Here is a 9,955-nt window from a genome sequence, read left to right as displayed (position 1 = left end):
TGACAATGAAGGAGAGCTTGCAGAACTGAGGCAATAGTGCTCAATAATATGATCCTTTGAATGTTGTAGTACAAATTTGGGAACAAAATCCTGTAGTAAGATCAGTGGCGCTCATGGCTTACCGGTAAGTTAATAACAACGGCGGAGAATCAAATTATAGCTGAGCAATAATTGTTACTCATCGGAGTACTCGGAGCTAAAAATGAAATTTACGATGACAGTTCGCCGCATTGATACTCGATGATCTCATTATCAGCTATCTCTGATCCCAGTGGATAAGCACATCGCAATCAAAATGCATAAAATCGGGTTCATTTATTGCATCCAACCAACCACCATATTATAAAGTATCAAGGTAATACTTTTTGTGTTCGTAAATACGGTAGCGGAAGTAGAGTGAGTCGCTCAGAGGATCAGAAATAATTTCGAGCAGTGGGAGTCAAATAAATTATCGGGTGCAGCTAAAGAAAGAACAGCCTAGCAGCGACAGATTTGTAGCAGATACCCAGCGCTGTTCGGCAAAGTAATGCCCCCGCTCTTGCTGGAGTGACTTGCGTTCCATAGACTATTAATAGCGCCCTAATACGGTTTGAAATCACTCGGGAAATTTCATCCAGAAAACATGACGTTCTTAGCGAGTGACGAGTTATTAGAAGATATTTCTCTCGCTAGCACGCTATCTGAATAAGGCCCATAAATTTTCCTCTCGTACTTTTTCGGACAGGCGTAAAACTTTGGAAGTATTTGGATATTACGATGTGTCTTAGGCGAGAATAAAGATTGAGGAAAGGAAATAGAAAAATCATTCTCCTCTGAAGCAACTGGATTTCGATAATCAAATTTCAATTTTTGTCTTTCTATCATATGTTGCATATGGTAACTGTTAAAATCTATTGATTGTGTTCGACACCAATTTGGAATTGTTTGATCGGGAGCTTTCATATAAAATAGTATGTTTTAATGTCACAGCGGAACAATTTTGTTGTCCATTTTATTTCAGGAATGAACTCGAGCAGGAGCAGCGTTGAACATCGATCGGTCATGATAGCTGATCGGAAATACAATCAATATTAGATAATTAGTTGAGAGCTCCATTATATTCCTTTCCAAGGGAATCATTGAAAAAATCAAGCTTGACCTACAGAGAAGCTGTTGACTCACTTGGATAACTTTTACCGCGCAGATGCGAACACCGATACTTCTTGCTTTTTACTTCATTTTTTAAAGCATTGTATTGCTTACAAAGAGAGCTATGGGTATTCCTGATGGATTAATTAAGAAGTTTGGATCCGTTGTTAAGAATTGGTACAAATTAAAATTTCTAATCTTCCCGAAGCAATGCATGAATTTGCGGTCTCACTGCCTACACTCCATCTGCTTATTTCATCGGAGGATCTTGAAAGCATATTGGTGGCGAAAAAGTATTTGGAATTTGTTGCATGCAGAATCGGAGAGCTACCGCGCTATTGTCTACTTCAACCCAGTTACAGCTCTCATGCTGATTTTCTAACCTCAGCTGAACAACACAATTACTGCATCAAAATATTTCCTTTCCCACAGCTTTTTATCCATGATTCTTAATGAGTCCTTAAGCAGACGAAAATGGGAGTAAAATGCCAAATACAGTAGTCTTCAATAAATACCTGAGACCAGTTGAGGTGCAGAGTATTATTTATAGCCAGTCTGGAATTGATTAATTCAAAGCGTATGTGATTATGTTTGACAAGCTTTACCAATGTTATCCTCTAGTTCTGGACGAGGTAGAGACTGCACCTCTTCTCTCCTTCAGCGGGTTACTACCGACAATTTAAGACCTCAGAAAACTCTGCTAGAAGAGTGAAGCTCAGTGGTAGAAAGTCATTAATACATTTTTGGGGTCGATGGTTTGAAATCGCTCAGGCCCAACAAAGCTTTTCATCCTACCAAAAAATTTTGGATTTTGGAGTTCTTTTAGGATTCACCTAGGGGAACTGAGGCACCACCTTAGTATATCGGCTGGCTCAAATTATTTCAAACAATTCCAAATTGGTGTCGAACACAATCAATAGATTTTAACAGTTACCATATGCAACATATGATAGAAAGACAAAAATTGAAATTTGATTATCGAAATCCAGTTGCTTCAGAGGAGAATGATTTTTCTATTTCCTTTCCTCAATCTTTATTCTCGCCTAAGACACATCGTAATATCCAAATACTTCCAAAGTTTTACGCCTGTCCGAAAAAGTACGAGAGGAAAATTTATGGGCCTTATTCAGATAGCGTGCTAGCGAGAGAAATATCTTCTAATAACTCGTCACTCGCTAAGAACGTCATGTTTTCTGGATGAAATTTCCCGAGTGATTTCAAACCGTATTAGGGCGCTATTAATAGTCTATGGAACGCAAGTCACTCCAGCAAGAGCGGGGGCATTACTTTGCCGAACAGCGCTGGGTATCTGCTACAAATCTGTCGCTGCTAGGCTGTTCTTTCTTTAGCTGCACCCGATAATTTATTTGACTCCCACTGCTCGAAATTATTTCTGATCCTCTGAGCGACTCACTCTACTTCCGCTACCGTATTTACGAACACAAAAAGTATTACCTTGATACTTTATAATATGGTGGTTGGTTGGATGCAATAAATAAACCCGATTTTATGCATTTTGATTGCGATGTGCTTATCCACTGGGATCAGAGATAGCTGATAATGAGATCATCCAGTATCAATACGGCGAACTGTCATCGTAAATTTCATTTTTAGCCCCGAGTACTCCGATGAGTAACAATTATTGCTCAGCTATTATTTGATTCTCCGTCGTTGTTATTAACTTAACGGTAAGCCATGAGCGCCACTGATCTTACTACAGGATTTTGTTCCCAAATTTGCACTACAACATTCAAAGGATCATATTATTGAGCACTATTGCCTCAGTTCTGCAAGCTCTCCTTCATTGTCATTGGAATCGGAAGCCTCCAACTTGGTTCGAATGGGATATCGCTGGTTGTCTGAGGTTAAAAAAACACTTTGGTAGAGAATGCGCGAAGCGTCCTGCTACGGAGCGTCCATGAGTTCCTTAGATGTGGATTCAGTTTTTTCACAACCAATTCCGAAAACTCTCCATTGGATTCCATAATGGAATAACTCAATTCCGTAATGGAATATCAGACCCCTTAAGAAAGCGCTCTAAGATGACACGCCCCTTTCCCTTCAGAGGAAGCAAGCGGCGCTGGTTCAGAAGAAGTTCAAATGAAAGAAATCGTCTCATCCCTTCTCCAGAGCAGTAAATTCGGATTTTCTGTTCCTGATGGTGGTCATCGCCAGCGTCCTGTCGGAAAAGCTCCAAGAGGCTTTGGAATTTGCTCTTTTCCACGTTCGCACCCACAGCTAAGGAGATGGGATCGCTCTATACGCAAACGATTTTGCGAAAAACAAAGAGCTTTTATCAAAGCAAAAATACCTAAAGAATTAAGTTGATCGACGCTACTTACGTGGTTCGTAGTTTAAAAAATGTGCAGAAATCGTTTTGGAATATTCCAGAAAAAGCAGAGTCACCGTACTTCTAAGCCTTTTGGTAGGCTTAGTTATCTCATCTCCTCTTCACGCAATTACTGTAAGCAAATTTTCTGCGAAAAAATCCGAAAACATCAACTCCATTCCTGCTAGGTTTGGCTAATTTTAGCAGACATTAATCAAGACACATACACCCACTTCTAACGAAGCACCATTAAGAATAAATACGTTTAATCATACGTTTAACCAGAGGTTTTCAAAAATCAACATATGCAAAGATAACACAGACATTTGAAGAGAAGAAAACATTGCAATGATAATTACAACGGGACCATAAGTACATTCATTGCTACTTAGCCTCGAGGTGGCGAGGTGGAGCGAAGCGGTTGAGATCAACGAGATATCGGACCACTCTGCGCAGCAGTTCGCGATGGTCCCACGACGATCCCAGTCGGTGGCACCGCTTCTAGCACAGACAACTGCGCAACTGCACCGCGCTTCATATTGTTTTGACCTGACTACACCAGCACTCAGACATCATTTATCAGCAGAATATATCACTAACCAACTGCCTTTGAACGTCTTTCTATTTTCTAAAGAACTTCCTGGCATTTGTACTCCCGATAAGATGATACAGCCCAATTTAAAGTTGCTGATTCATGCAGCAAAATCACAAAATGTTATTAGCGAAAGCAGATCAGTCCTCAATTGATCTCGGTCGATTGCAAGTCACTTCCGGAGTATCTTTGTAGCGCAATCAGATTATGATTTTCAGCTATATTGGGGAGCTGAACGGGGGTCCCACCGCCCAGACGCTTGCTCTAGAAGAAGCTCTGGAAGAATGATGGGATCTAATATGGAAGGAGCAAGTTTTTGGCCGGTCTCCAAAGCATTATTTATTGATTTTTTTGTTTCACGTTTAAACATCAGTTGATACATACTCTTTAAACGTGAACATATACTTGTATTTCAATATTTAATAAATGTTTTTGCTTGCTGCCCAGCAAGAATTCGTACCGAATTCGATAATCACATCGAATCGTCTTTATGCATCGCCGTCTTACTGGAAATCACAATTCCTCCGTCTTACTGGAAATCACAATGAGGAACTTTTAACCAAAGTTTCTTATTGAGAGTGTGGTGATAGTTTTCCGTCCAGGATTGATGCACTAGAGAAAAGTAACTTAATCAGTGATCTTACAAAAGTTCAAAACTCCTACCTTTAGGACTTGATTCTTACTGGTTTAGATGGAGAGGTTAGTTGAAGTTTTGCATGTTCCCTTATCGCTACGATTTTCCTCTCCTTATCCTTGATCTTCATAACACTATCCTCCTTGTGTTCTTCTTCATTTTTCTCGCCATCCCCTCTGGAATTCCTTTCGAATTACCCCGGCTGCTCCTTTTTCCTACCACATCATGCCTTCGAAGTTGGCAATTTCGTTGTGGTCGCTTCATTCAGCGAGCATACTTCTCTGCTGGAAAACCCCTTGATTTTAAAGATTATTCACTGATTGAGTATCTCCTATTTCCCTACGCGTTTCCTGGCTTACCAGAATTAATTGGCGGGTTGATGTGATCGCCTGACGCGATTACCCGTTTCTTCCCCGAGGTGTGTCGTCCTTGAAATGCCCACCTTTCTCGATCTCCTGCGAGAGCTTCGAAACAACCACTCGTGGCTATTCCATATCCTGCGAAGTCTTACGTCTCGCCAGAGCTGCCTTTCCACACCGAGTTTCCTCAAATCCTCTCACCTCTGACAAGAACTTCCTGTTGTGGCCGGATGGCTTCTTCTAGCTTCACCCGACATCATGGGACGAATTGAGGATAGCTAGATTCAGAGCTTCAGTTCGTTGGTGATGGGGGTCGATCACAGGCATTCTGTTAAGGAGGTTAATGGAGATGTGGTTTTAGCGAATTTCTGCTGAATCTCAATCGTTCTTCAGCATACAAGCCAAATAAAAGAACTCATCCAAGAGTTCGATCCACATCTGCTTGCACTCATTGGGGCGTAGAAGTAGTCCTTAGGCTGCAGCTAGCTTTGATACAAAGTTGTCAACATGTTGAATTTTCGCACAGCTTTCTGCGACTATAACAACACCGTTGAGACGAACTCGAGATCGGCTAAAGTGCACCCTAATGGTGCTAAAGCGGTGTCTGCAGGATACTGAGCGACTGTTCTTCGCATGTTGTCGATAACGAAGTTGAACAGGAAGGGCTGCGCCTTGTCTTATTCCCGTTACCACTTCAATCGGTGTTGTACATCCGATTGATGTTCGAACTGCATCAGTTGTTCGTTGATTTATGTCAAACATTTTATGTTATCAAACAAGCGAACAAACTTGCCTGGTACTCCATCTGCGCGAAGCATGTTGTGAGGACAGCCTCGATAAGGAGATTCGAAAGCGGCTTCAAAGTCTAGGAAGGCTAATTGCATTTGCTTCGAATACCGCTTCCAGATTTCGATCACTGTCTTAACGATGAACACCTGATCATCGTAGATCGACCAGGACGAAAGCCAGCTTCCTCATCGTGCGTGCTTCTTCGCAGTGTTTGATAGGCCGGTCCAGGATGATTCGCTCCGAGACCTTATACATAACACGTAACAATGAGATTCATCAATAGTTTCTGGGGTCCGTGATGAATAATACTTCATGCGGAATGTTATGATGGCATCTCACCTCGAGTCAGATATTCTATCGCCGATCTATATTGAACTTACAATCTTCACTAGTTTACGAATCCCAGGTGGAGGAATAGATTTCAGCATTTCTGCGCTGATTCCATCGTCTCCACCAGATCTTCCATTCTTCATCTTTTGAATACAGACCAGAACATCCGACTTTGTCGGTGGTTCCTTGCTGACATCTTTGTGTCCGTATTAAAGGATGTCTAGATGGGATGAAACATTCAAACGCAGCAACCACTCTCGGAACCCACCACAGAAAATGTCATGAAAATGCTCCTTTCTGCATAGCTGCCACTATCCTAACGTACGAACCCGAAATTATAGCTAGCAGAACTTTGAAGGCATTTTGGATAAACGCTAAAAGTCCAAAAATGAACAGAAAGGAAGAATGCATAGCCGTGACCAACGCGCTGGCTCTGTATCGAGACCTTTGCGGGTTTCGATCTACGGAGTCATATGCGGGTCTCATCCTATTTAGTATTAGCGGAGCGATTTTATCACGCGGAGGTCCACTAATATCACGGAAACGTGGCTACCTAAGGTAAGCACAACGATTTCGACTCTTTTGGTTTCGGTTTTGGATGTAGCATCTTAGGGAATGATGGTTTGATCTGGATGAAGCATTTGAGAGGATATCACAAATGATCTGACTTTCCAGACTGACGAAGGCGACGACGTCGAAACTTTAGCCGTAATAAAGTTTGTTAACAATCTTGGCTGTTGCTTAAATTGGACTATCAAGAAAGCATAGACTTTCCACGAGTTCTTGTCCTCCCACGGCTTTTCAAACTCCCTTGCTCTTGATGCCCATTCGTCTTCACCGTCTTTCTGCAGCTGGTGACGCAACTTGCAATGTCAATTTTCAGTTGAAGAGGAGCTCCACGGTTCCTCTTGTGGAAATGTACCTTGAGGCTGAGAAGAACTGAACGGTGATCAGAGTCAAACGCGACCTCCCAAACAGTTCTAGGTTTTCGATATCTGACATAGGAATGTTCTTCCTCAGAGCGTAGTCGAAAAGAAGTTTGAGAGTTCTCATCTCGGCAAGCACATGGCCTTCCGCAATCTACGACACCGTATAGAGGCTTTCTTTAAGTAATGTATACCACGTTAATCGTATGCTGCCTTCAAAAAACTGTAATTCTTATTTATGAAAAGTTGTGTCAAAGAAAAAAGCTAGAGAGCTACTGGTGCTCCGTAGTGAGGCGAAACTATGAAGATAGGCTAGATATGATATGCCTTTCATTGTTTCAGAGACTATGAGCGAGATATTTTCCCATTAACATCACTAAGCATGGGTTTATCCGTGTTTTATTTTTGATCCGGAGTTTTTCCTCATTTTTATCCTTTTTTAACAATTTAGTCTGAATTCCACATTTTTAAAATGCTTTTTATTCAAGTTTCCCTGCTCTTTGTTCTTTCCTAACGATGGTTAGGTGTTCAGTGTTACCAAAACTTGCTAAGCCGTCCAACTTGAGTCCGCGTAGCCCCGCCGCCAGAAATGCTTATTTGTCCTGCGTTAAGTTGGTAACCGTTGTTGAACTATAGCGTTCTGGAGTTGAGGAAAAGAATCCGCTTGACGATTTCTCAGCTTCTGTAACGGGAGACTGACCTGTTAACTCACCACATGATAGTGCAAAAAAGTCAACTTTGCCTATAAACCTACAAAGTTCTAGCGAAATTCTAGTGACCCCTTTTCTTTCTTGTCCTTGTGTCTGGCACAATAGTGTTTCAAATAAGTAACGCAGTGGTCTCGGCTTGGAGACTACTGCGTTACATATTTGAAATATTTCCAAGAAACAAAAAAAAAGCTGAGGGAATTTTTTCCCAGCAAAATGAATGTTTGAAGCTTCTCCTCGGAAGTGTTCAACTGAATTGGAAACATTTGACGTATGCTGGGAATTCCTGTGCAGAAAATGTGAAAAGAAGCACAAGCTGTCGAAAACCGATCGATATTAGGCTACACGTGTTTTCGTTCAGCGTCCTATGAGGTAACTTCACGAAACCTTTTCGTTCTTTTCTGGAACAAAAATAAAAGACAGATGAAAAAAAGAGTGAAAAGTGGACTGCTGAAGTGATAGAAGTTTGCTCAGACTACATATTCGTGCATGCATGGTATTATGCAGTTTTTCTCACTCCCCTGAGATGGTGGATTTGTGATCGGTGAATAAAAAGAAGTGCTATTAGTTTTACCTTTTGGAATTTGCTGTCGTGAAAGTAGTGTGAGATGATGGATAGAAGGATCTGAAGTGCAAATGAGTCAGGAAGGAAATCTCTCAGAATAATTGAAGAGTAAGAAAAACTAGGTTGAAGTCCACTAGATGGTTAGGATAGTGTTCGCCTCAGTTCTCAAACCTCCCTTCTTTTTACTTGAAGATAGGATTCGAGAGGTGCTCAGTTTGCAAGGATGGCAGCGAAATCCCACAATACCCTTTAAAATATAGCTATATGAGGCTCTGGGAGCATGATGTCTCAATTCACCTGACACCGCAACTTTTCACACCCACCAGAGTAATAAAATGAAAACATAAGGTGGATTTCATTACCCTCAACTGCGTAACGAGTCAGTTTGTCGAATAGACTGCTCCTCTTGTTCCTTGATTTCAGCTTCCCGCGTTTTTGCTGCATTTAATGAGAATTACAAGACAAGACAAGAATCCACCATGAAACACTCTCTGGCTTCTCTTTTCTCTCCTCTCAAGAGTAGAGGAAAGCTGTAACTTGATGCTTAGCTAGTTATTCATCGATAATGATAGCCACTGTGCAGCTACTATTTCTACTCGAGCCACATGAAATTCAGTGAGAGGAGGAGGTCGTGAGAGTAACTGCCCTCAAATTCCAAGTGGTGTTATTGTTCATTTAGTTGTTTGTTTACCTATTGCGCTTGATCACGTAAAAAAATGTGACAACCATAAGACAAAAACTCAGTGAAAACAGTGAAAACACAAAAAAAAAGAATACAGCAATGAAGGACTAATTTTTTATGCGATTTAAGCAATTTAGTAGCCAAGCCTATCCGGACTCCTGTTTTTACAAAAACGGGACAACAATCGATGGTAAACCAAAGTAGATAAGAAAATCTTTATTGTCCAATTACTTTATTCATGTCCTCTCACACAACAGTGTTTCATTTTAACCCAAACTTTAACCTTTCACGGCTTCCGCTACAAACCCTAAAAAAGCACCGAAAAAATTCAATAACGTCGAACTCACTAATAAACAAATTTTGACAAGAGATCGAGGTCTTACCACCAATGAGCGCAGCGGCTACTGAAATTTTGAGTAACATTAAACCATGCAGTCAACAGAATAAAGAAAATTAATGCCAAAATTTCTCACCTACAACAGGAAGGAAAGGAAATTTATGTTTTTTCATGCCAACATTCTTCTTTACTTCCTTACTTCCCAGAACTGTTTCGTCTCCTATGAAATCATTCCTTTATTAATATGGAGGAAAGTACTATGATAGAAAGTGTTTCTTTGGAGTTTACGATTTTACTTCAGAACCTCCTCTTAATTCTAGTTTGATCGTTAGGCGACTAATAGTTGTAAGTATTTGAACTTGCCGATTACGTTGGTTCCAGAATTGTCGGCAATCCAAGCTTTGTTGAGCGAGAATACATCGATAACAAAAAGGAGTGAAATCAGCAGAATCACTTTCATACTGGCTACTGACTTTGAAAATGCAGCGTTCACAAGGCGTTGAATAGTTCCCATCTCCCAGCTCCTCCTCTCCATTGATCATTGATGATTTAATGTGTTCCATTATCAAATATTCGG

General features: G+C 40.9%; 2 protein-coding genes across 3 annotated transcripts; both read right to left on the bottom strand.

The window, feature by feature from the left end:
• Positions 1–4,714: 4,714 nt before the first annotated feature.
• On the bottom strand, positions 4,715–6,304 carry RB195_011137 (uncharacterized protein; the record flags this gene model as incomplete). Its single annotated transcript, XM_064192434.1, has 3 exons — positions 4,715–4,859; positions 5,832–5,962; positions 6,212–6,304. 3 exons carry the CDS (start codon positions 6,302–6,304, stop codon positions 4,715–4,717), a joined length of 369 nt encoding a protein of 122 aa, XP_064050017.1.
• Positions 6,305–7,680: 1,376 nt separating this feature from the next.
• Positions 7,681–9,892, bottom strand: RB195_011136 (uncharacterized protein; the record flags this gene model as incomplete). Of its 2 annotated transcripts, XM_064192433.1 has the most annotated exons (6): positions 7,681–7,769; positions 8,369–8,419; positions 9,325–9,348; positions 9,425–9,445; positions 9,515–9,598; positions 9,742–9,892. In XM_064192433.1, the coding sequence occupies 6 exons, from the start codon at positions 9,890–9,892 to the stop codon at positions 7,681–7,683; spliced, it is 420 nt and encodes a 139-aa protein (XP_064050015.1). The 2 variants fall into 2 exon arrangements, with proteins under 2 accessions (XP_064050015.1, XP_064050016.1); XM_064192432.1 differs by lacking the exons at positions 7,681–7,769; positions 8,369–8,419 and having other exon boundaries at positions 9,320–9,348; positions 9,742–9,838.
• Positions 9,893–9,955: the final 63 nt, after the last annotated feature.

Source organism: Necator americanus, chromosome III, assembly GCF_031761385.1.
Source record: "Necator americanus strain Aroian chromosome III, whole genome shotgun sequence".
Taxonomy (NCBI): Eukaryota; Metazoa; Nematoda; class Chromadorea; order Rhabditida; family Ancylostomatidae; genus Necator; species Necator americanus.
This window is presented reverse-complemented; position numbering and strand designations above follow the sequence as displayed.